Source organism: Actinia tenebrosa, unplaced genomic scaffold (assembly GCF_029948245.1).
Source record: "Actinia tenebrosa isolate PJP-AT-01 unplaced genomic scaffold, QUT_ActTen_1.0 PGA_scaffold12__29_contigs__length_12842862, whole genome shotgun sequence".
Taxonomy (NCBI): domain Eukaryota; kingdom Metazoa; phylum Cnidaria; class Anthozoa; order Actiniaria; family Actiniidae; genus Actinia; species Actinia tenebrosa.
The window spans coordinates 8,910,197-8,936,489 of NW_028292572.1; the positions used below are offsets into that span (position 1 = coordinate 8,910,197).

The window sequence follows — 26,293 nt, forward strand, 5'->3', positions numbered from 1 at the left end:
AAATCAACTGAGCACCTTCCATGAACAACAACCAATAGACTTAATTATGAATTGTTTTTCTCAAAAGAAAATGAATTTTTTTCATAAAGACCTTGATTCCATTCAAAAATGGTAGAATTGCATGTTTTTTCAAAGCTTTTATACTTAAAAAATCCTAAAATCTTAGTCTTGTAAAAAGCTTTACAAAAGCTGAGCCTAAATAATTATAATGTCAAGTATCTAGATCAAGCATATTTTATACAATCATTTTGTTTCAAAGAAACTATGCAAGATGCTCCCCATTTTGGCCATTCCGCAATAATTCTAATTAGAATTGCCTTTGAAAGAGCAACATTATTTGTAAATGGGTGTATATTGAATATGTAACTAAACAGGACAAATGTTATTATATAATATCTTTAATAAACCACGTGTCTAGTATTCATTATAAAGGTGTGAAGTAATGGTGATGTGAATTACTTATTTTTGCATTACTGAATAGTATTATTTTTGGCTTATGTACTATTTGTATCGACTCATTTTAGTTTGGAAGTCTGTATTTACATGTAGTTGGACAGACCATTAAAGTTTTAAAACGTTGTTCAGTTGTTGTAAATATTGTTAATTATTACTTGATTACTGGTTTTAATACTTTTAAATTTCAACGTTGAATTTATTAAAACAAATTTTAGGGAGTTTTATGTGGTTGGCCACTAATTTATTCCCTTGTAAAATACATTTAATACTACTAGTTTTTACAATGACTTAGCTTGCAACAAAATAAATTTTGGGGGGGGGGGGGGGGGAGGGCGTATAGCAGAGGGTATATTGGAAGGTCATACAGTAGAGCCAAGCCTTTTAATTAATTTAGTCATAATAATCTTTGTGTTCTTGCAAACATTGTCAAACAGTAAAAAGGATACTGTTTGGAAAAGCAGTGTATATTCAGTCTCAATGATTGAGCTGCTTTTCAATGTCTGCTTGTTTGACGTTATCCTTTTGTTTCCAGTCTTCTGCTGTCTTTGATTTTCCAACCTGTTCATTGTCCTTTGTTTGTTCAGCATTAACATCCATTTTTGTTGTATTGTCACTATCTCCTGTTGTGAACCCATCTTCCTGTGGGTGAGAGTATCTACAATTTTCTCCCAAGTCACATTTACCAGCTTTGAATCTTTTGCAGGGGTATTTCTTAAATGACGTTTCATCAATGTTGGTTTTTTTTCTTTTTCCTTGAAGCCGTTCTTTTTTGTCTGTCATGGGTTCTTGGTTATCGCCTTTCTTTGCTCTAAACCAATATGATACAAATGTGAAATGATTGATAAATAAAAGGATGGATGAATGGATAAATGAAAAAAATGGATAGATGGATGGATGGATGAATGGATGGATAAATGGATGGATGAATGGATGGATGGATAGAAGTAAGATGGGATTAGTGGATGGATGGAATATGATAATCAGATACATAAATGTGATAGGAACGTTGAATGGGAAAGTGGATGGAATGATGTACAGAAAGGGATGGATGGATGAATGGAATAAAATGGGTGGGATGAATCACATAATTCAAACCAATGGCTCAGCAAATCAAACCATGTCCCATACCTTGCCTTTGGTCCCCAATTAGTTTCAGGATTAGGTTGGAACCTCAGAAGCCTCTGTTTTCTTGATGAGGGATTAGCACCACTCTGTGTCTCAAAAGATGCTTCCACTTCAGGTTCTTTATCTAAGATAATGGTGCCTGGACTTTCACTGGATTTACGTTTAACTGGATAGAGCTTAACCCAACACCTCATGATATCCCAAACAACTAAAACAAACATAACTATAATGAAAACCCAAGAATTTCAATAACAGAAGTGGGTATGCAATCCATGACGTTTTCTGGGTTTTAATCTATGCTCAGGTAACAGTCTTTGAACATAATTTTCTGCTCCAAATGCTGATCAAAACCTGATCACCATTAGCTGTCAGTAAGGAATAATTCTATCTATTCAAAACTTTCAATTAAGTTATTGAACATTCTGTACAGCATAAGAAATGAATGTTCTATCTCCCAAACTAGCCCTAAAGCTTAGGATATTTTACCTGAATTTGGAGCATTTGTCTTGATGGCTGTACCACAAGCATGTGTACCAGATACTTGGTATCCAAGGCCTAAGAGGGCAGACCTGAATTGAACGATAGATGGGGTGTTGCAGTGAAGTATATTGGAGAGATGGTTTAAGGCATAGTATAGAGGTGCTTCTGGTAGTTCTTCCTCAACCATGGTTAGCACACCTGGTGGAAGTAAAAGTTGGGTTTATGTACATGTATGTCATGAGCAGAAAGAGTGTTGAGAGCTACAGTTATGTGCCTTGGTATAAAAAGGAAAGGAAAGGAAAGGAAAGGGAGAAAAACAAAGGAAAAGGAAGGGTGGAAAGGAAAAAGAATGGGTGAGTACAGTTTTATACCCATTCATTATGAATGCAATCTAAACAATTATTAGCCAAAATCAAAGTCCAATTTTGTGACTTGGACAAACCAAATTTTCCATGGTCCATGTTATAAGTAATTTTCAAGTGATATAATAACCATTATATAAAGTAATCTCTAAGTATCTACTGGACTGGCAGCTATTTTAAGAAGTTCTCACCAATAATTCTTTGTGATGTTTTATAACTGTCTTGGTTAGATTTGACCATTTCTCTTAATGATTTGACAAAGTCTACATCATGCATGGGTTCTGTCCATATTGGTCCTCCAACATGGAACTTAGAACCACATTGGTCACAATTCATTCCAACAGTAGGACCAATGGCAGGAGGGTATTTCTTACTTGAACCTTCCTCTATTCGACGACCAACTATGATAGAATGAAATGTATTTAATAAGGGTTATGTAACAAAGTACATGGAGTGTGATGGTATGAGTGCGATGGCTTGTGTTTGTTATGTTAGTTCGAATCCAAAGAAACCTGTCGTTCAGATGTTAGGAGCACACCGTTGTTGCTCCAGATGATGATAATTCTAGTAATCCCAATCACTCTGGGGAGAGATAATTTGTGTGGAATGGTTGCCCTGGAGAAGAGATATGCAGAATGCTACCATGTGCAGAAAATGGCCTAACACTTCTCCTAGAATTTTCCTGGGGGATTTAAACCACATGGAAGTGTTTTAATGGTGCTGGTGCTTGTACATATTTGCCCCAGACTTAATTAAGAATAATGCTGTAAAAATGTGTTGACAGGAAAGGATAGAAAGGGGAAGATAATGCAGTACCTAGCTGGAAATGGTAGCTCCCGCAGCCTACGCAATGATAAACTAGTGACTGTTTACTTGGAGATCTTTTGACTTCTGATGGACTAGTGAAGACTTGAACAAATATGCGCACATAAAAATCCACACTGATACAAAGGAGTGGCACAATGTATCGCTTGTAACGATTTGCATGAGATTCTAGTGATGACAAGAGAATCCTTAGAGCCTGTTGGAATAATGAAAATGTCAACTCTTTTATCTTATTCCATTATTTGGTAAGCTTTTATGGCAACTTCTACTGACATATTCATAATTAATGTCTAACTCCATTATTTCTAAGAGTATCTGACGTACCATTTCATGACAGAATTTTGCTTTTAGTGACATGCTTCCATATTTCCCATAACATGCATCGCTATGGTTACCACACAGTACACCCATATCAGTACAGGTTACCATTAGCAACCCTCCATCAGTGACTGCCTGAACAGCTCCATCCAAAAACGGTGCGGCTGATCCATAGGGGTCGATATCCACAATAGTGAACCTCTTAGTAAGTGGATATCGATGTTGGTACATTACAATACTGAGGGAAAATTATTGGTTATGAGAAATAAATACACTACATTATATTACCCTTGATTCCCAGATATGTATGCTGTCCTAACAAGAGTTCATTATTTAGTGCAAGCACTTATCTTGATCTAGTTCAGAATGAGAAATATGCTAGTTTTTCAGCCAGCGGCACCCTTCTAACTTGTTGGCACCAATTAGTATCCCTTGGTAAAAGAAGCACTGAGAAGTTATGTTTTGCTTGACCTCCAGGTACCTCTAGTCTGTCAGTACACTAACCATTATAATGTCAGCCTAGCATATTTTACAATAGTGTGGTGCTTAATAAGTGGGCTTGCCCTAGCTTTATTAAATGGACTGGCTCGGAAATCTCCTTCCCACATATTTACTGTAAAATGAATCTCTATTCAGTGGACACTTTATTCAGCAGACATCAGGCAAAGTCCTCAAGGTATCCAGATTATATTCATGATAGCTGCCTGTGGTTGTTTAATTACAAATTTCAAATACTCACGATGCATCTTGGTGGCTTGGAGTTACAATATGGCCGACCTTGTTATGATTGATGTTTTTCTGTATCAGATGGTAAGCATCCTTGCTGATGTCGTTGGCAACAATGTGTTGAATACCAGGCACTTCTAGCGCATAGCGGACAGAACGTAGACCAGTAGCTGACAGTCCTTCAAATAATGATACCTCTGCTTCTACAATAGACATATATTTCCAGTGGAGCAAGATAAAGAGATAAAGAGTAGAGCATGAGAATAAAAGGAAAAAGACATAGCCACCATGTTGGATGATACAATAAGAGAACTATGGGGAAAATGTCCTCCAACATGGCGCCTATGACGTCAAACATACTCTGATCTGTCTGTCTGTCTGTCCAAATTTTATTATCTCCCAACTAAAAATTTTATTCGAAGGAGATTTTAAAGTCTACTCAAAAGATTAAGGCTTACTATATTTTATTTATTAATCTTGGGTTTATTCATTTAAGCTTACTAGTACTCACTGGTTCTCGTGTCTTGTACATTTTCAGTCTTTTCTTTATCAACCTTCTGCTCATCAGTAGTGACTTCTGGTTCACGGCATTTCCCTTCGACTTTTGCATCCCATGGACATCTTTTCCTTTTCCATTGATCCAGTTTATCAACATACACTTTCAATGTCGCACTGCTAAGATCTCTGTTGAACTCTTGCACTGGGTTGTAGAACACTTCTTTGACCTGGCTTTTCGAGCAAGGACAGAGGATTTCTGCTTTCCCTTCGCAAAACGAACTAAATTTCGTCGTGTTAGAGCCTTCTAGAGAAGTACTAGAGTTAGTTTTATCTTCTCCCATCTTTAACATTGAGATCGCCAACTTTTCGCCGATGATCTTTGCACGTTGCTTCTTCGTCTCGCCATAAACACTAAGGAAGCCCAAAAACAAAGAACGAATGCAATCAAAAGTGTTCCATGGGGGAGGGGAGGGTGGCGAATGTTAAAGGAAAGTACTGTCCTACTAAAATATCCTCTGTTCTATTTCTTGAATAAGGTACCTTGGATTCTTATTAATGTTTCCTAAGGCAAAATATATTACTTTCAAGATGCAAATTGTCTTATTTTTCGGGTTAGTTAACAAAGATAGATGGGGCCACTGTGTTTTACAGGCAACCCAAAAAGCTTCTAACTTTTTTCACTTGAACACGCTTTTTTCATTCATCAAGCTATTAGTTAAGCTATTATCTTGAAAAAGATAATACCTGGTGAAATAATTTATTTTTACGGGAAAATCAATATTAAGACGAATGACACGTGGGCTCCCTGTGTCACATTCGAAGCCGTTCTTTGGGTTGCCCATGTAGCACGCTTGCGCACAGGCATCAGACAACAGAAAAAACCGCTAAAATCCAAGCTTTATATTATATCAGATCTCTGGTCTTTTATTTAGCCATTTTAAAGTGCTGTAGAAAAAGGTTTATTGTTTTTTAATGAGTTTTTCCTGAGAACTTTTTCTCAAGCTTCACAATATTTTCGAATCGAGCCTGTGACCCCGCGTTACTTCGTATTTTGATAACGAAACGGGTATCTTGTTCGACATGGAGGAAGTTAAAGAAGTACATAACGATATCCCAAAGTCCTCTCAAGATGACAGGGTCTATCGTGGGTTGTTATTGCAAAACGATATGAAAGTTCTTTTGATCAGTGACCCGACAACAGAGAAAGGAGCAGCTGCTATGGATGTTCACATAGGTAATTATAAGATTTTAAAAATTTCACTCCTCGATTCCTATACTTCAAAGGGCAGATAGGAATGTTATATGTAAACTATCAGTCTTTTTATTTACCTAAGTTATCTGTGTTTATTTTCAATGTGTGAGATATCTATATTAATAGAGTTAATTAGATCTTGCTGTGGTGCAGTGAACCTCAAAGACAAACCATCTGTATCTAGCTCTATAAGCTTATATGTACTCATAAATATTTCTTATATGTGGTTTTAAAGAAAGTGTTTTAAAAATATTCTAATAAGTTTATGATATAGATAGTATATTTAATTTCAGATCAATAAATGAGTTTTTGTCAGGAGAGTTAATCTGATTGGTTGAACTGTTGCTATGCAACCAAAGACACCTGTTCTGACTCATTTTTCCTCCTTTTTTTCACATTCTAAAATTTCAAGTTGAAAATTTCAAATTTCTTGTTTATGACTGCTGACAGAAGGAAAACATGAATGAAAGGAGAAAGTTGTAGTTTTTCTTTCTGGCTGACAGCATATGGTGGTAGATAATGGGATTCAAAGACCTCTTTATCAATGGTAGATTAAAACCCACCAATTTGATAATGACAGACAGACAGATGTTATTTGGAGTATTGTTGAGATATTGAACCCCTCTCCCTCCCTCCACATAGAGACATCTCCCACCCTTATACCTCCTTGCAGTCTTGTGAGAAATTCAGAATTTTTTTTGGGTGTATAATACATCTCTCATCTCTTTGCATTATTTTGCTTACTTAGGAAGCATGTGTGATCCAAATGACCTTCCAGGGTTGGCACACTTTTGTGAACACATGCTCTTCTTGGGTACAGAGAAGGTAGGTTGTAATAATTATCGACGTCATTCTGGATGGCAAACTTGATACATTCACTTGAGGTCTCATTTGTGGACCAGCCAAATATATTAAGGGGGGCTTGACTGAATTTTGCTTGACTTGTAAATAATGGATCATTTTACTGTAAATCCATTACTTTGATCAAATAAAACTATATATGGCTGGGGGGGGAGGATTTGTGTCAAATACCAAGTGGCAGATATGGAACCCTAAAAGTTAGGATGGGTGTGTCTGCTCTTTACCAATCTGACCCCACCCCCCACCCCCCAGAAATTAGTATATTTGGTTATAAATGTGCAAGACTATACTAACTGTTTTTAATAATTTATGATCATTTTCACAGTACCCTAAAGAAAATGCTTACACACAGGTAACTTAAATATATATATATATATCTATAGCTATCAAAACGTCACTATTAATTTTTACCCCTGGCCTCTCATGAATGTATCTGCAGTTGTATGTGTCAAAAGATTACCACTTGCCTCTCATGGACGTATGTATGTGTCAACATATTTTTGCACATATAAGGACATATAAATCTTTGGTACTCTTAATATCTATGATCCCTGTCAGATTGTTGGTGATGCAAGAATGAAAAACTCGGAATGAACTGCTACTTGAAATAATATATTGCTGATCTTAGTATTAAGCAGCTTATTTCCCTTTTCACGATCTTATAAGAAAAATCCAAGATGGCTGCCAGAATACCTGGAGTGAGTACAGTGTACCTTCTCTGGGAGGGAAGGGGTTATGTTCAGTTATTGTTGTTTAATATTGTTTTGTTTCCATGACTGACAGTTTTTAACAGAGCAAGGAGGGTCATCTAATGCATTTACTTCAGGGGAACATACAAATTACTTCTTTGATGTCAAATATGAAAGCCTTCCTAAGGCATTAGACCTGTAAGTACTGAAAAAAATTTAATCCAATAGCCAATCTTAAGATGGAATTATCATCAAATGTTCATATTAAGAGGAAATGTACTATGATAAGATGCTTGTTTGAAGCGGTATTTTCAATTGTACAAAGATGTTTTGTTGCGTTTGTGTTAGAATGTAGCTTTGTCAGGCTTTTTTTTACAGAAAATGTATGGGAAATAAGCAAATGAAGGCCTAAACCTCATTTTCGATTCAAATTTTTGCTTTGGGTTAGCACTTTGATTCCACTTTCATCAGTCATCTCCACTTCCAAACAAGTTAAACTTTCTAAATAACAAGATTTTAGCCTTCTACAACAGCCTTTCTCCAAGAAAATAGTTTTTGGCACTCACCGCTTGATTTTGGGGCCTTACACACAATGCTTTAGCATGTGTCATTTTTTCTTAGATTTGCACAGTTCTTCTTGTGCCCTTTGTTTAATGCTGATGCAACTGATCGAGAAGTGAATGCAGTAGATTCAGGTATGATCTTATGATTTTTTATTAACCGCTTTATTAATTATTGATCAGTAAACAAGTGGGCAGGTTGATCTCAATCACATCAGAGATGCATTATTAAATTCTGATTGTTTGCTTTGCTATAGAAAATTCCAAGAACATGTTGCATGATATGTGGAGGTTAAACCAACTAGATCGATCCACTGTTGATCCCACTCATCCTTACTGCAAATTCAGCACAGGTAATAACCGCATTGTGAAGATCATATCATATGCATAAAAAAATGACATAGTTTTGCTCCTCTGCAACTGTCATTAGTTTTGGTCACAGATCCTCACTTGCAATGTCCACTAACAGCTGCTCACACTAATTCAATATAATTTTTTGGAAATTATTGCAAGATACAGTACTACTGTGTTCTTTGATTGCAGTCTCAATTTGCTTAGCCTGGGTTGTATCTGAACACAGCTCTTGTTTAGTTGTCAAGAGTTTTTTTTCGGATGCAACGTAGACTTTTGCTCTGACAGTGTTGTCACATAATGCCAGTAAAATTAAGAATACAAAAGTTTTAAAATTCCGCAGAACTTCACTGTCAACACATGAATATTATACATATCTTATGAATCAAGGATAACCCAGAGCAACAGAGAATTCAGGTTATCTCAAGTCTAATATAACTTATGCTGCTCTTTTGTTGTATCTATTGTGACTCTTTCAGTCTAAAGATTGTAAAGCTGGTATTGGGATGCCAGCTGTGGAATTCAAAACAGGAATACTTAAATCCACATTGACATTATACATAATATATACAATATGAGTGGCCGTGTTGTATCAGATATACAAACTCAAGGCGTAGCTGAGCGTTTGTATATCGGATATAACACGGACACTAATACTGTAGATTGCTTGTCAAACGTTTAGTTTAGTTCCTTTGTGTTTTAAAATTAAAGTGAATCTAGCCAAGAAAATCCAACTTAAAGTTTATGCAAATGAACACAATTTTGTATCAGATTTACAACACTCTTCACGGTCGTGATTTCTGTTGTGGTTTCCTCGTGAATTATTAGTGAGTTTGACAAATGTATTTATTATTTAGGAAATAAAGTAACACTAGATACTAAACCAAAGGAAAGGGGTATAAATGTGCGTGATGAGCTTCTAAAGTTCCACTCAACTTATTACTCTTCAAACATCATGGCTCTGTGTATCCTTGGAAGAGGTACAGTATGAATAATAATACTTGTCTCTCCTGACATTATAAAATCAACCCTAATTAATTCAAACTGCTTAGAGCTGTGTGACGAGCTGTTCTCTGGGGTCATGCATGGGCTTTATAGTGGCTGCCAGGGGTGCCTTCACATACTTTCAGTTTGCCCTTGTTGAGCTGCGCCTCTGCTGTACTTTGTAGTGGTCATAGATATATAAGGAATACAAGGCTCCACCTGGCATAACTACTGCCTCACTACGATAAGGAGATGACCCCTTTGAGGCAAAAGATTAACCCAATTAATGTTTTTTATTTTCGATCAGAATCATTAGATGAACTTACAGAACTTGTAGTGAAATTGATGTCCAGCGTTGAGAACATGAATGTTACTATACCAACCTATCCAATCCATCCATATGGCAAGGACCAAGTACAGGTGATAAAAATGTTTTGCATAAGACTCGAATGTACATTATAGAAAAATAAGTACATGAATCTTTGATTTGACAACATAGGAATCTGCTGAATAGGAATCTGTTATGAATTATAGCTGATCTTTTGTTTTCTCTCTTCTTTTTGATTCTAGAAAATCTTCAAAGTTGTTCCTGTTAAAGACCTGAAGAACCTAAACCTGATGTTTCCAATACCAGATATGAGTGAACATTACCATTCAAAGGTAAAAAAGCTGATTGAGAGCCATGATAAGACATCTAAAACATTAATCTTGATAACTGCAAATTTTTCTCATGCAATGAGTAATATTTGTTCCAAAACATATTTTTCATTGCCCAATGTGGCCTTCCCATTTGGAACCTTGCTTCTGCTTAGTATGATGAAGCAGCAAGCATTTTAAAAGTATGCCTATGATAACCATGGACTAATTATTTTATTTGTCCTTAGCCAAGTCATTATATATCTCATCTTATTGGACATGAAGGAGAAGGAAGCCTGCTGTCAGAGCTGAAGAACAGAGGTAACATCAGGGTGTAACCCAGTCAACCATCATTGATAAAGGGTTTTGGATTATTAAAAAACAAAAATATAACTGTATAACTTCACTGTATAACTTCAGTATTGATGATCATAAAGGCTAAAATCAATGGCAGCTCATAGCTGGACATGGTGACCAGCCACATCAGACTGGTCAACATCTGGCCAGTCAATGTGACCAGTCAAGAGGACAGGCCTATTAGAAGTGTTTGGCTGGACAAGTGCCAATTTTAGCCAGACATTGTCTGCCTCTATTTCTTAGCTCTACTGGTTGAGCAGAGTCTATTCACAACCTTTCTGGATACCTAAAAATGAGGTTTTATTGTAGATAATTAAATGTGTTTCAGGTTGGGTCAATGCTTTGGTTGCTGGTCCATTAGAAGGGGCAAAGGGTTTCATGTTTTTCATGTGTAACATGGAGCTGACAACAGAAGGACAAGGTATGTGCAAGGACTTAGAAAATTGTATTTATCATAATGATTTGATAATGATTTATGATTTATATAGCATTCTTTCTATGTAGATATAATCCAAGGCGCTTTACATTGAATGTCAGTGAAATTGTTTTTAATAATAATAATAATTTTAATGCTTCTATAGCGCAAAAAGGCATTTGGGTATATGTTTTTTTATGCAATTTACAATCATGAGAGATGGTTAGTATGAGGTGTAGGCAATGAGGATGGTCACTGCTAGGGTTATTACATCAGTTATGAGAATATATAGAGGCTTTGCATTCTTTTTCTTAAAATTACATCAAACCAGATTCAATTTTTCCTTGCTCCTCTATTGGATGACTATTGAGCATTAGCATTATTTGTTGATAATGGTAATGAATAATTATTGATGATGGTGATGATGGTGACAGTATTGATGCTGAAGGTGACAGCAAAGATAATGGTGATGCTGATAGTGATGGTAATGGTAATGATCATAATGATGAGTGGCATAATTTTTTTTTTTGACATAATGATATTATGAGATATAGAAAATACAGGGAATGACATTGAACAGTTTAGATAATTTATAAGATATACATGTACAATGAAATAATGAGAGGAAATGAAATATTGAGACAAAGTGGGATAAGGATGGGAATAGATAAATGATAGGATGTGTGACAAAGAATTAGTAAGAGTGGAATAATGAAATTAAATGAAGGAATAAGATGAAATTGCTAAAATAATGATGGTGAAGTGGAATGATGAGAGATAATAGTGCATAATAGGGTGGAATAATTTTACGAGTGGAATAATTAGATGAACCAAATTAATCCAGTCATATTGTTTTACTGTAGATCATATTAATGAAATTACATCATGCGTCTTCCAATATCTGAAAATGTTACAACAACAAGAGCCACTGGAATGGGTCTTTGAAGAATGCCAGGTACTAATCCTGAATCAAGTGCTCATCAATGAGTTTTAGCTCCTTTACAAATTAATGCAAAGCTTTGGAACCCACTCCAAATTTCCCAAAATATGATCAGGCCTGGCTTGTCACCCTGTACTCAGTTGATACACTATGTTTTCTAGGCTTTAGCTGAAGTCCAGTTCCGATTTAAAGACAAAGAAAACCCAAGAAGCTATGTATCTCACATTGCACGATGTATTCATGTAAGTACCATGATTATAATTATTACTCCAAAACTAATAAAATAATAATGATAATAATGATAATAACAATAATAATAATAAGGACTTTTAAATATTATTATTTTATAACCATTTTTTATTTTTTCTTCAGGATTATACAATAGATGATGTCCTACAAGGACAGTTTCTTATGCAGTCATTCAAACCTGACCTTGTTAAAATGCTTCTTTCTCATTTGATACCTTCTAAAGTTAGGTAGGTTTTAATATCTTACACTTTAATACTGATTACAGTGCAAATTATATATAACTACACTAACCAAGGCCATCCAGACAAATTTCAAATTAACCAATCATGATCAAATTGAGTATTTACTACAGATCTTGCCAAACTGTGGCGACACGTCAAAAATTTGTCTCGCTACCACGCCCTAATTCGTCTACTGACACGCCTACTTTTGTTAGAGCAGTCGGCGTTCCATCTTTCATGTTTACATTGTACTGTAATACATGAAAGATGGAACGCCCACTGCTGTAACAAAAGTAAGCGTGTCAGTAGACGAATTAGGGTGTGGTAGCAAGACAAATTTTTGACATGTCGCCACAGTTTGGTGAGATCCGTAGTAAACAATAGAATTCATCACCATCCTGTTAAATTCAGCGTCAAAACGTAATTTGTGAATTTGTTTGAGTGGCCTTGGTTGATGTCGTTGCACTGTAATACTATCATTGCTTATATAATACTCTCTGGTAATAGCATTTTGTGGTGCATGTACATTATTCTAAATACAAAAAAGAACAAATTTTATCAATACCCTGGAACAACCTCTGGGCTGATCTACGTCAGGGCACGGCTAACTCACAAATGGAACCCTCAAACAACCTCTGAGCTGAACTAAGTCAGGGCAGGGCTAACTCACAGATTGAACCCTGAAACAGCCTCTGGGAACTTGGTCAAAGTCAGGGCACAACTAACTCAGAGATTATATTATTAGAATTTGATCTATGGGTCAGTTGCAAGTGGAGGAAGAAAAACTAGAGAACCCAGGGAAAACCCCTCAAATCATTGGGACTTGCATCATGTAATGCTGTAACCTCCATGTTGATTGATATAAACAAGAGATTTTGGTCTTGGTTTCTTTGCATAATGTCAATGCACTGCCCAGTGGATGACAGCATGTGTCGTTGTTCGTTTCAGGATTGTTGTTGTCTCTAAAAATTATGAGGGTAAAACTGACCTGGTAGAGGAATGGTATGGCACTGAATACAAAATGGAACAAATACCCAAAGAACAGATTGAAGTAAGTGTCGTCACTATTAGGGTTTTTGTTAAGGGTTGGGAGTTGGAGAATGCTCTGGTAACTGAGCAAAATTCTCCAGCTTTAACTATGATTAATACTGCTCTAAGCACATGCTCAAGAGACATCTTAAATGTTTTTTTTTCAAATTTTATTTTTGAGTCAGTAACATTTAGCTTACTCTAAATCATATATACCAAAATATTGCAAACATTTATTTTTGAAACCCATGATGCCACTTTTTGACCCCTTGAGCATGAGCTTAGAGCAGTAGAAGAGGACTCTTGATCTAATAGATCAAAAACTTGTGCTTCATGTTTGATCAGGGCATCCAGACACCGAGAAACAGATGAAAGCATGAGGCTGTTACTGACTTCTCAAACTCATTATAATTCATTTGTTCTTGAATCTCGTGAGACTAAAAATTCCTTCTCAATTATTTGTTTATTCGTCAGTGTTTTGATCAGTGTCTTGATCAGTTTTTGATCAAGTATCAAGGTGCGTGCACGTGACTACGATGCAAAGTCGCCATTGGTCATTGACATCATGAATTATTAATGAGTTTTGAGAAGGATGTAGCCTAATTAGTATTATATTAAATGTTCACTTGGTTCCCCAGGACTTTTCAGCAGTTCATGATCTTCTCCTATTATTTCAAACCTAATTAACACAGCTTACATTTTTTTCTTTTTTACTAGGAATGGAGTAATGTTACTCTGAATGGATCACTGAGACTCCCCAAGAAAAACGAATTTATTCCTACAGACTTGGACCTCAGGCCTGCTCCACCAGAGGTGAGATGCACTGCAAATCCAAAATTAATATTCATCAAATTTCCTAAAATAGCATCATTGATGTATTCATTTATGAGCTAGAAAAGTTACATAAAAATAATTGATCATTTGTCTCTAGCTGAAAGAAACTCAGAAAAAATGATAGTCCCTGATAGGAATCAAACCCATGACCCTCCTGACACCAGTCAGATGCTCTAGCCACTGAGCTACAGGAATCCTCGGGAACCCAGGGGTAAAGTTCTGTCGCTCGTTTCTTGCTATTAAAAGAGTGACAGAACTTTACCCCTGAGTTCCTGAGGATGGAATCATTGCACAAATAATTGCTTTGAGTTTTTTACCAGTAACATGCTGATGAGTCCAAACTTTTAATGATTTACATTGATAAAATTATTCATTATTTTTTTCTCTCTCCTACATATATAGCTATCACCATTTCCACAATTAATTAAGGTAATTATATATATTATGGTGAAAGTTATTTCTTTCTCTGCTGAATGAGTTTCTGATTATATTCTCTTCAAGATATTTGCTGTTTATTAACATATATATATATATGCATATATTTTGTTATAAAGGAAAGTAAATTGTCACAATTATGGTTCAAGCAGGATACTACCTTTCAATGTCCAAAAGCTTGTATGTTCTTTGAAATCACTAGGTAAGTGACAAGTACTATTACTTATTGCAATTTGTATCAACATTTACAAGCAAGCATTAGCTATATGCACTGCCTAGAATTATTACAGCTGTTGGACTGATCAACTTACTGATCCCAGGGGGGTACTCTTGCCAGTTTAGGGTAGGGATGTGCCGCCGAGCCCACTGAACCCTGACCCTGTTCCAGAGTAAAATCGCTGAAATTCATACCCTGTTCCAGAGCAAGATCGCTGAAAATCATACCCTGTTCCAGTATTGTGAAAATGGTTACCCTGTTCCAGAGAGGAGAGAGCATGATTTCATATACCCCGTCCCAGAGCGAGCGCGACCCTGTTCCAGAGCAAGATCGCTGAAAACTCTGTTCCAGAGAGGAGAGAGCATGATTTCATATACCCCGTCCCAGAGCGAGCGTGACCCTGTTCCAGAGTAGAATCGCTGAAAACCATACCCTGTTTGGCAGCACGTACCCATATAGCAAATATAGGGGAGTACCCCCCCCCCCCCCCCCCCAGGGCAACTGATATACATACATACATACATACATACTTTATTCGTCCTCTATAAGGCTTTTCAGAATAAAGGGCCTAATTAATTACAATTAAAATAATACTATATATAATTATATAAGAAGCAAAAAGAAAAGATCAAAGAATAAAGTAAATAAATAAATAGATAAATAAATTGTACATTTAAATTACATTAAGGTTTTAGAAAATCTGAAATAAGATGTTGTTTTAATGTCCGTTTAAAGTCTTTCACGGTTGAGCTCAACTTAAGGGCAGAGTCTAGTGAATTCCACAATTTGACAGTTCTATAGTAAAATGATCTTTGTCCAGTAGTCGTTCTGCAAAGAGGTATCTGCAGCTTTTGCGAGTTTCTTGTCGTACGCTGCGTGATGCTTGATCTTGGAATAAATCGCGAGCATAAGGAATCAGGGGCACACCCAGTCATGCATTTGAATGCCATAATTGCATTACGGTAGTGTAATTGCTGTCTGACGGGTAACCATCGTAGCTCTTTATATAGAGTAACATCATTAAATTTACAGGCTTCTCTTTCTTTTTTCTATCATTCAAATATTCTTGAAATTCATATGTTCAAAGCATAACAGTTCAGTTGTTAATATTATAGTATATCTAACTTATCTTTTCAGTCCACTTGCATATGTGGATCCTTGCCATTGCAATATGGCATCCCTATTCGCAAAGCTCCTCAAGGATGCACTGAATGAATTTGCATATGATGCAGAGATCGCAGGAGTTAGTTATGGCATCGAAAATACCATGTATGGAATGTTTGTAAGTATAAACATCAAATATTATTAGTCCACACTGCAGGTGTCTTCACATAATTTGCCCAAATAACTCCAATTTAAATTCATTTACCTAGAGAGTAAAAATCTTCAAATGAATTTGAGCTCACCATCCAGAGTGCTTATACTCTTAACCATTAGATATCAATATGCTAGTACACTAATAAATCTTATTGTTTTAGCTGAATATTAAGGGATACAATCACAAACAAGGAATATTGCTACAAAAGATACTTGAACGAATGACCAATTTCACCATTGATCCAAAGAGGTTTGCTCTCATCAAAGAAAGGGTAAGACATACGTACATGTACCTGTACAGAAAAAATAATATGGAAAATCACTCACAACATCCAATATTATTGAAGAAAGGGTTGATGCTAAGCATGTGTCCGTTGAGTTATGTACAGGTGTGCACTGAAGGTTGCATACAAGAAGCAAGCCATTCCATAACTTGATGGATGCACACTAAGCCTGAATTAACATTTAAATAGCATAGCAAAACTAAAGATTTTAGTGTGTTAAAAAATTCTACTTTTATTCTAAAAAAATCTTCAGCACATAGCATGTTCTTCTCAATCATGTCAGCATACACTCCATAGAGTTATTGATGCTCTTCACGCAATGTCAGTCAGGCAATGCCAGTTTATGCAATGCCAGTCACGCAACCAATCAGAGTGTGTGTTATATCATGTCTTTGCATAATAAGTTAGACCTCAGCAAACCGTACTTTCATTAAAACATTACACTTCTGTATTACGTTATTTCATACAAAATCTGCTAGTTTAATTTACTACTTTAAGAATTTCTTGTTCTTAAAGAAGCACTGTCTTTTAAATGTTTCAGTATGAGTTGGGGCTTCGTAATTTTAAGGCTGAGCAGCCACACCAACATGCATTGTACTACACCTCGTATGTTTTGGAAGAGATGGCCTGGCATAAGGATGAGCTTCTTGGAGCTCTTGAAGGTATTAACATAAATTTTGCTAGAGTTGTTGAAAAACATTTTCACTTTTTTTAAAATTTTAAACCCTGATTGATGTGCATCCAGCTCTTGCATGGGTTTCACTTAATGTCTTAATTTTTTACTCAATTAAACTTACAGATGTGAGCATAGAGAAGCTTTACAGCTTTATCCCAGCACTGTTGAAAAACCTGAATATAGAATGTCTAATTCATGGCAATGTCACCAAAGAGGTATAGCATTAGGCATTTCAAGGTTGAGGAAAAAACTGGGTCAGGTTACCTTTACATTGTGGGACTCTTTTAAATAGCATATTTCCAGGAATGTCTCACCTGCTAAGTACTGTAGAGCTGTTGAGATCGGCCAAAACAAACAAGTTTCATTGTCAACTTGTTCTTTTGTTTTGTTTCTGTTCTTTTGTATTCATTCAATTGGGTTAGATCTTCTTAGAGCTGCGACCTTGTCCCATATTTCCAAGATGGGTCTATTTGATCAGTCTATTTTCACCTAAGACAATCCCATAATGCACTGCAATGCCAACTCAACACAGTTTTCCATCAACCTAAGAATGGTCAATACTAAGTAATTTAATGATCATTATTTAACCTTGATCATTAGTGCCATATAAATTTAATGATACTGGTCTTTTTCACTTGCAGGAAGCTCTTTGTATTATAGACAAGGTAGAGAAAATATTCATTGACAATTGTGGTACCAAACCGTTGTTACCAGCACAGTTGAGAAGACACCGTGAAATACAGCTTCCACACAGTAAGATAACGATGTGATTATGTTTTTCTATAGGGATTCAGTTAGTATGTATTTTATACTCCTATGTCCTATGATCGTCATTGGCAATCCCTCTATGGAGTAAAAAGAAATCTAGTTGATCAGTGTTTATTGTTTAGAGCTCATTGATGACTTTCTAGTCTGATTGAACAGATTGGGCATTTGAACTCTGTAGAGGTTGGAGCTGTGCCAACAGCCTGTTGTCTTACTTTACTTGCTGACTGGAGTCACTCATTGTGCTTCTTCCTCTGTTTTGTTAACTTTACAGATTCCTCTTATGCATATGAGGCACTTAATGAGGTGCACAGCAATTCGTGCATTGAGATCTACTATCAGGTAACTTGACCCCTAGAATTCTTACTGCGGTTTTCTATATTCTGTCAACTCTGACATTTCAACAGCTTGTTGTGAAATTGGTTTTTCACTGCATTAATTCACCCACTGATTATTTTTGATGGCAGTGAAAATCTCACAATTAAAGAGTTAGCAAAATATCAAACCCGCAGTAAGCATGGTTGTTATGTTTTCCCATTTCAGACCACCTCATTCTCTTGATAAAAAGTTTTTCGAGCCTATGAAAAGTGGCCTATAGACGTTTTCCAGGGTTTAAAATTCATCTTTTCTTATTGAAATTTTAAAAACGTTAGTGGGCCACAATATCAAACTTGTATTAGTAATTTAATCCTTGCATGTTGAGTATTTGTTTAGTGAAGCAATTCCACTGTTTTCACATTTCAGACCACATGTCATTACCTTGAGCATTATTCTGTTATTTAAAAGTTAAAACACTTAACGCTTACCATGATTACAATGGCAGTGAAGATCTGAATGTTAACTAGCTCATATTTTTCTTTATTTGCAGTGTGAGCTCCAAGCCACCAGGAGCAACATGTTGCTTGAACTATTTTGTCAAATCATCAGTGAGCCTTGCTTTAATGAGCTGAGAACCAAAGAACAACTGGGGTACATTGTGTTCAGTGGGCCAAGGCGTGGCAATGGAGCTCAGGTAATATTGATGAACCATCTTCTTTATCCATGGGCTGGGATGTAACCTCGTGCTTCAAGATGTTTAATTGCAAGCCTTCTTGACTTATAATTTTGTCATAATAATATAACAGTGTGATGTGCCTAACTGTGACCAGTCCCTCAGAGAAATATGTTTTTTGATGACTTTCTGGCATATGATTTTTTTTCAGGGTCTAAGATTCATTATCCAGTCTGAAAAAGAGCCTGCACATCTTGACTCTCGAGTAGAAGCTTTTTTACAAGGGTTTGAGGTTTGTATCCTATCCATTATCAGTGATTTAATTTGCAGAATTGCATATCTTTCTTTCTTTGCTGCCTTCATGTAGGGCAGATTTTTTGGGGGGTGCCTCCTCTAGTTTGGGACTCATCCCCAGGCATGTTCCCCCCAGACCCTTCTCTGGATTCATTTTGCATGGCAAAATGTTTCAGCTTCCTTACCCCTTCTCAGATTCTCAGACCTGCCCCTTTTTATGTTTTCACTCGCTATTAAATCTGCACTTGACTAATCTGAGGTATTTCTTATAAACAGGAAACTCTTAAGAACATGGAGAATGATGATTTCAATAACCATGTTGAAGCACTAGCTGTAAAGAGACTAGAAAAGCCAAAGAAGTTGGGATCAGAGTCTATGAAGCATTGGTCTGAGATTTTATCAAGACAATATAACTTTGACAGAGGTAAGAGTTTAGTTTTTCATGACTGCAATAATATTTATCTTATTTTTTGGGTGCTCAAACTTGAAATTGTTACTACACCTTCACCTTGGGTCACAAGATTTCATTCAAAAATTAATACAGTATGTTTTCTTTGTAAATTGTAATATTAGTTCTTTTATGATTGCAGATAGTATTGAGGTTGCTTTCCTAAGAACAATGACTAAGGATGATCTCATGGATTTTTACAGGGTAAATTTCACATGAATTATATTTAATTCAGTCATTCTATAAAATATATTAATTTAATTTACTAAAAAAGAATAATGCTTTGATGTATCTATCATTATTGACAGTCACTTTTAGCAGTGGATGCACCAAAGAGACACAAACTTGCAATTCACATCTTATCCAAGGAGAGTAAGTAAAAACAAAAATGGTGGAACACCATGTAATGTTTAATAAACGAGCAGGAGTGTTTTATCGGGTATAAAACACGAAGTGTAACTGAGTGGTTTTAGACCCGATAAAACACGATCTGCGAGTTTATTAAACGGCTTAAAAAACTCATGATGTAAGTTCTCATATTGTACCGAATTCTTTACAAAATGAACCAAGTTTGATAGAAAAAATCCAAGTTAAAGTTTATGCAAATGAAGACGAATCTATGTCAGATATAAAACCTCCTTCACGGTCATGATTTCTATTGTTTCCTTCATGAATTATTAATGAGCTTTTTAACGAGCTATAAAACATTTGAGTTGGGCTAAGATACTGGAATTATATAGTTATTATTATAATTCCAAACTGTGGTTCCAGCTAGATCTATATTCATTGTTCCAAAAAAAGGGAATTGTAATTTCTAAATTGGTTGGGGAGGGTATGTACAGTATGTTGTAGCTTCTGAAAATGTCCCTACTGCAGTAGCCATGTTTATTGGAAAAAATTTTGGTTGGGTATCTGGAATGCTTTGTTTCTGTCCACAAAATTCATTTCAAAGTGCTCGAATGTGAGGCTTGCCTGGCAAAAATCTATTGTTCCAGTTAGATCAAGGGGGTGCTGAAAGTTGCAAGGAGTGGCATGGGGGAAGGGGCCCCTAGTATTATACTCCCCCATGGAGGATTCATTTCAATTTATCTTTAATATTAAATTGACTTCTTTTTAGTGTCTGAAAAAAGATGTGAAAATTCCAATGATGTACAATCAGTTGATGGTAACACCAAAGGAACTTCAAACCTTGTAAGTATATTATTCATCTAAAGTAATTTGTAAATTATTCCCTATCACTCAATAAGCTGATATCTACTGTGTTATTGGTGCTTGAGATTGTGAAGTCTTGGTCATAAATGGTGAACCACCCTCCTAAAAGATTCCTGGATTGTGCACCCACTTCTAGAAAAAAAAACCCATGGATTTGCCCCTAAAGTAGCCTGTGTACATGTGCTCTCACCCCTCCTCCAATAGAGGGAAATTTATCATTGGTGAACAGTATTACAGTAGAGTAGATTATTGAATTTAGTTTTTTTCACTTATAAAAAATATAACAATAACTCAAATTTATGATTATTTTTTTACAGCCTATTTATATCCAAGATGTTGCCACTTTTAAAAGCAGTCTCCCTCTGTTCCCTCTGGTACCTCCTTACAATGGCCAAGCCAGGAAATCAAAATTATGATTCATTGGTAAATGACGTATTTGATATAATCAATAATAATTATGAGTTTAGTGTCCAAAGAACTCATTCTTAAATTTAAAAAACTGACATTTTTTGCAAGTATTTAAATTCAAATCTTCTCATTTTTATTCGCATTATATTCATACATTTTATTTTATCCTTATCAAATGAAGAAATTCTCTAGATGTAAGTATTGTCTGGTACTGAAATAGTTTATCCAATCAATAAAAACAATGAAACTTAAGTAAAAAGAAAGTACTTTGATGCTACAGATCTACTTAGACACTACAAAAGCCACTGAAAACAAGAATTGAAAAACCATAAAAAGCAAACTAAAAACTTAGAGTTTAATTGAAAACTTTACGTTTTGTTAAACATTTCTTCAGTTGAGGAGATTGTCCAAATCCATCGAACAAACAACTCAAACCAGCTAAATATTCAAACATGAATATAGAACCAAACAGAATCTTTGTGGAACAGATTTTTTTGAAGAGAAAGTTAATTGATATCAGTGTGTTTATATGATAAGTTATCACCCATTTTATCAAAGTTTTCCTATTAGATATCGGAGCTATCCCTGATAATCATTTAGTAATCATCAACAACATAGATTAATATAGATGAATAATCTCTTTTAATATTTAAGACATCCAGGCACCTAATAATTATTATGATCAATTATTACACTGATAATTATTTTTTATTTCATATCCCTACATAGTTTTTCCTTTAGTTTTTTGTGGCTAGGGTGACACCATCTGCAAAAGGCAGCATAACCAAATTGACCCGGCCATCTTTGTGAATCTTCATGTTCAGTTCATGAATAGCCTTTGTGTCTTCATCCATTGTGGAAGGATCTTGAATCACTTTACCAGACCAAAGTACCTAGTTTTGAAGAAAGCACTTTAGTTTACAGACAATAATATTCAAAATAAGGATTTGAAAGTTTTGCTTATTAGATGAAAACCTGCATATATATAGCTGCCCTCTGATGTTGGGGGGACTGGGACAAGGGGATTAGGGAAGAGAGGGGGAGGGGAGGGGAATTATTGAAATTGCATGAACAACTAAGTAACAACCAAAGGCCAGTAATGTAATGGAATTATATTTTTAGAAGTTTAGGGTTTTGGTGACATCAGAAACAGCATGTAAAATATATGGTAAGTAATATTGCACAATGGCTATCCTCATGTTTTTTATTTGACCAGCTGGATCAGATATGATTGAATCCAGACTGTGCACAATAAGAGAAAATTCTTAGGGATCTTTGGAGCTCTATTTCTAAAGCTTGCAATCTTAAAAGTTTGTAGACAACATGCATATGTAGGCAACACTTAGTCTCCTCTGCGGGCAACTTCAACCCTTAAACTCTAATCTATAACTCTAGTGGGCTTCCTTTGGCAATGTAATGAGAACATGTTTTTTTATGTTACTATTGAAAGATGCCTGATGGAAACTAGGCAACACAGTGTATATTGTACTGGGTTTATAAACTGAAGTGTAAAGTTTGTTATTTGATAACTTCAAAATCTTAACCATGCTACATGTACCATTAACTTGAAAAACAAGATTGACTAAATAAATCTTACTTACATTATCAACAGCAATCACGCCTCCTTTCCTCACCAATTGGAGAGACTTCTCATAGTAGACACTGTAATTAACTTTATCAGCATCAATAAAAACAAAGTCATAAGTTCCTGCCTCCCCATTGGCGATCAATTCATCTGCAATTCAAAATCAAATCAAAAAGTTTGAAAATTTTGAAGTATGAATTTTCCAAGTTATTCTTGCTAGAATGTTAGGCAATAGGACATACTGTAGCAACAGTAGTCAAGGGTTCAAGGTGCAGCACATGAAAATATAGTACTTAATTCACATTTCATATACAGCATATTACCGAGGGTTTGGATAGCAGATTGAATGCGCAAGTCAACTTTGTCCTCAACTCCTGCCTGTAGACCAGTCAATAAAAAGAGTTACAAGAAATGCTATAATGTTCATACTGTAATAATAACTTCATAAGCAGGGTGGTAATGGGTGATTTCATGAAAATGGTTTGGCCATTTTCAAAATTTTGGTGAAATGTGAAATGTCCACTTTCATCATACAGTATAACATAAATCACTTCATTTAAATAGTGTCTAGTTGTAGAAGAATCCTAAACAGCCTGTACCAAGTATGACTTATCATTTTATGATAAACATAATAATTATTTGGCAGTTTTATTTTCCTTAAACTGCACCTATTAACCCCCGATTAAAAATTAAAACAAGTACACTCAAAAGCCTGGGGTGATGTCACAGTCAGTAACATATCAGAAGTATAAACCTTCATTACCCAACATTCAAATGAAGAAATATTTCACCATTCAACTATTCACTTTATGTAGAATCAATTCTGAAAGTATTGTAACAGGATGGGGTGCACTTTAAAACATTTTACCCTGCATTAGGGGCTAATATTTATAACTAAAGATGGGACATCCTCACCTCCTCGAGCACTTGCTTTCCAACCGCATTAAAATATTTATCAGTTATGTCACATGCAATAACTTTTCCATCAGCAGGAATACCCAGAGCAAAATTTAAAGTATTGTAACCAGTATAGACTCCTAAAAAATCAAGACGACCATTCAGTGTTATCTTTTTTGCTTTTCTTATGTTCAATATTGAAGTCCCCAAAAATGTTCCCCAAAATGTTCCCCCTGTTGAATTATTCGTGTAAGAGTAGGGGATTTTCTCCCTGTTCAACAGCCTATCACAATTTGGAGGCATAATACTAATCTATTAACATTTCACACTCATGATTGTAAGCCGCACAGCTGCCATTAGCGCCTTTATAGTACACTCAACAAAATTACTCGACTCTGATTGGTCGAGAGGAGTACAATTACAGCGTTAATTGTACTCCGTAGGAGTACCGAATTAAGTCGCTATGGCAACACGACCAAAACAATGTCAAAACAATTATTTTCTATCATTTTGTATTTAAAAAGCATAAATAAGATTTTAAAGCCGTAAGAACTAATCTTTTTTATGCATTTCAGTTGCACGATGGACTGGAAATCGGCCGCCAAATAGACAAAGATGAACGGCGTCGCTTCGCATTTTTTACTGAAATTTTGTTGAGTGAACTATAAACAAAAAATCACACAATCTTCTCGTACAATTTGGAATTAATAGACACTCGTAATGTTTTGAAAGTTCTTTAATTGTACTCGCCTAAAGGCTCGTGCAATTACAAGAACTTTCAAAACATTACTCGTGTCTATTAATTTCCAAATTGTACTCGAGATCGTGCGATTTCCTATACTAATACGCAGCCTGTAAAATCCTCCACTGGTTATTTATGTGAAGTGCATTGACATATTTCAAATGGGCTATATATTAAGGACCCATTATTATTATTATTATTATTTATTTTAAAAAAAAATTTTTTACTCACCAATTTCTATTACTTTTCTGACGTTCATTATTGAAAACAAAACTCTAAAAAGCTGAGATTCTTCTGCTGCACCAAGCATTCTGGTTCTCACCCCATACTTCAATGTTTCCTGACCATAAAAAAAAAGATGATCAAATTATGGATCTGGATTTATTTGTCACCGGCAGACCATATTCCCTATTTGATGGCTTCCCTCTAGGAGTTTTGGTCAACAGAGAGTTTTAGATTTACATTCACGGCAAACGTCAGTTGACCAGTGAAAAAGTATTTTACATTACTGAAAAGGACTTGCAAAAGAATCCAAGTAGTAGAAAAACAAAAGAATATTTGTTTGCAGTGAGAATTTTTGTAAAAGGTAAAGTAAAATACAGGAAACGATGAACACGTGGTCACGTTTGCCGTTTGCGGGAAGAAAAACATTCAATCTAAAACTCTCTACTGCTGTATTAATAACCTCTGCTTCCTGGGGGGGGGGGGGGGGTACTCCCCTATATTCTCTATACGGGTACGTGCCGCCAAACAGGGTATGGTTTTCAGCGATTCTACTCTGGGACAGGGTTTATAAAATTGCGCTCACTCTGGAACAGGGTATATGAAATCATGCTCTCTCCTCTCTGGAACAGGGTTTTCAGTGATCTTGCTCTGGAACAGGGTATGAATTTCAGCGATTTTTACTCTGGAACAGGGTCAGGGTTCAGAGGGCTCAGCGGCACATCCCTACCCTAAACGGGCAAGAGTACCTCCCGGGCTCTGCTTGAAGTGTACAATGCATCACACTCTTATTTGATTTATTTAAATCAAGTTTTTTTAGGGAGTTCAAGGTTAAAGAAACCCAGTGAAATCATGATAAACGAAAATCGATAATAATCGATGCTAATAAATCAATTAATGGTAATCATGAGTAGCAAATTTGTGTAATCGATGAAAGTAGATGATAATAAATTAAAACACTTTACAGTGTTAATCAATTACTGTAACCATTAATTAATCGATTTCCATTGATTACTAGTAATTACTCCTGGTGTATTTAATAACTTTTTCTAATGTTCCCCTCTACCAGAAACTTATAAGGGGAGTAGCCCCCTTATGAGTTTCGGGTGCCCCTGCTCTGCATCGCAGGGGTTCTTTGTTGCTTTCCCCCGACCCAAGTAAACCCACCGTTCTCATGCATATATCAAAATGTTACTTTGTACATCGATCGATTGGAACTTTGTTTCAAGCCGTTATATTCCAAAACAAGTGTACCTCTTTCAGCTTTCTCAAGGGTTGTGGTTCCCTCAAAGAATGTTGAAGGACGTAATTCATGACCGGATTTTTCCCTTCGTCGTAGTGGCTTTTGACATTAAAATATTGCTCTGCAGACAGCATCTTGCCTCTTCTTCCCAACACATAACCTAAGACTCCTGCTCCTAAAACTCCGGCCACACCGGCACAAATCACAAACTTATTATCGCCAAACGAAGCCATTTTGATCAGTACCCTGATCCTTTCGTGAATCACGTGCTCACAACTGTTTCCCCACAGGCAGCCCAAGCCAAGGGTCCCAAACCTCCGGTCTCATACATACCTCAGCCCCCTCGCCCCCCTCGCCCCTTTTTTTCTTGCTTCCTTTGAGAAAAAATG

The 26,293-nt window shown here is 35.9% G+C and overlaps 3 protein-coding genes across 3 annotated transcripts; 1 reads left to right on the forward strand and 2 right to left on the reverse strand.

Moving 5' to 3' along the window:
• Positions 1 to 814: 814 nt before the first annotated feature.
• LOC116287541 (tRNA (guanine(26)-N(2))-dimethyltransferase) lies at positions 815 to 5,140 on the reverse strand. Its single transcript, XM_089028548.1, has 8 exons — positions 4,804 to 5,140; positions 4,306 to 4,495; positions 3,573 to 3,804; positions 3,240 to 3,444; positions 2,615 to 2,824; positions 2,068 to 2,259; positions 1,585 to 1,789; positions 815 to 1,264 (listed from the first exon to the last, which is right to left on the reverse strand). The coding sequence occupies exons 1-8, from the start codon at positions 5,138 to 5,140 to the stop codon at positions 931 to 933; spliced, it is 1,905 nt and encodes a 634-aa protein (XP_088884674.1). The 3' UTR covers positions 815 to 930.
• A 481-nt stretch (positions 5,141 to 5,621) lies between these two features.
• LOC116308795 (insulin-degrading enzyme) lies at positions 5,622 to 21,711 on the forward strand. The gene is made up of 31 exons (XM_089028023.1): positions 5,622 to 6,024; positions 6,791 to 6,867; positions 7,229 to 7,255; positions 7,687 to 7,790; positions 8,214 to 8,287; positions 8,410 to 8,505; positions 9,361 to 9,483; positions 9,795 to 9,907; positions 10,058 to 10,147; positions 10,372 to 10,444; positions 10,809 to 10,901; positions 11,759 to 11,850; positions 11,997 to 12,077; positions 12,208 to 12,311; positions 13,254 to 13,356; positions 14,052 to 14,147; positions 14,571 to 14,597; positions 14,723 to 14,805; positions 15,958 to 16,102; positions 16,299 to 16,409; positions 16,963 to 17,083; positions 17,221 to 17,312; positions 17,739 to 17,850; positions 18,137 to 18,204; positions 18,731 to 18,874; positions 19,065 to 19,145; positions 19,424 to 19,571; positions 19,738 to 19,799; positions 19,904 to 19,967; positions 20,713 to 20,786; positions 21,125 to 21,711. The coding sequence occupies exons 1-31, from the start codon at positions 5,871 to 5,873 to the stop codon at positions 21,221 to 21,223; spliced, it is 2,931 nt and encodes a 976-aa protein (XP_088884149.1). The 5' UTR covers positions 5,622 to 5,870; the 3' UTR covers positions 21,224 to 21,711.
• A 129-nt stretch (positions 21,712 to 21,840) lies between these two features.
• On the reverse strand, positions 21,841 to 26,161 carry LOC148912216 (putative caffeoyl-CoA O-methyltransferase 1). The gene is made up of 6 exons (XM_089028024.1): positions 25,916 to 26,161; positions 24,671 to 24,779; positions 23,716 to 23,837; positions 23,124 to 23,178; positions 22,817 to 22,950; positions 21,841 to 22,108 (listed from the first exon to the last, which is right to left on the reverse strand). The coding sequence occupies exons 1-6, from the start codon at positions 26,135 to 26,137 to the stop codon at positions 21,953 to 21,955; spliced, it is 798 nt and encodes a 265-aa protein (XP_088884150.1). The 5' UTR covers positions 26,138 to 26,161; the 3' UTR covers positions 21,841 to 21,952.
• Positions 26,162 to 26,293: the final 132 nt, after the last annotated feature.

Coding starts and splice junctions, on each gene's coding strand:
- LOC148912216 (XM_089028024.1), bottom strand. CDS start 26,137: ATGGCTTCGTTTGGCGATAATAAGTTTGTGATTTGTGCCGGTGTGGCC. Junction 23,179..23,715: donor GAAAGCAAGTGCTCGAGGAG/GTGAGGATGTCC, acceptor ACTGGTCTACAG/GCAGGAGTTGAGGACAAAGT. Junction 22,109..22,816: donor GCGTGATTGCTGTTGATAAT/GTAAGTAAGATT, acceptor CTTCAAAACTAG/GTACTTTGGTCTGGTAAAGT.
- LOC116308795 (XM_089028023.1), top strand. CDS start 5,871: ATGGAGGAAGTTAAAGAAGTACATAACGATATCCCAAAGTCCTCTCAA. Junction 7,791..8,213: donor CTTCCTAAGGCATTAGACCT/GTAAGTACTGAA, acceptor ATTTTTTCTTAG/ATTTGCACAGTTCTTCTTGT. Junction 19,968..20,712: donor TCACATCTTATCCAAGGAGA/GTAAGTAAAAAC, acceptor ACTTCTTTTTAG/TGTCTGAAAAAAGATGTGAA.
- LOC116287541 (XM_089028548.1), bottom strand. CDS start 5,140: ATGTTAAAGATGGGAGAAGATAAAACTAACTCTAGTACTTCTCTAGAA. Junction 4,496..4,803: donor TGTACAAGACACGAGAACCA/GTGAGTACTAGT, acceptor TGTCTATTGTAG/AAGCAGAGGTATCATTATTT. Junction 2,825..3,239: donor GAGCTACCATTTCCAGCTAG/GTACTGCATTAT, acceptor ATTCTATCATAG/TTGGTCGTCGAATAGAGGAA.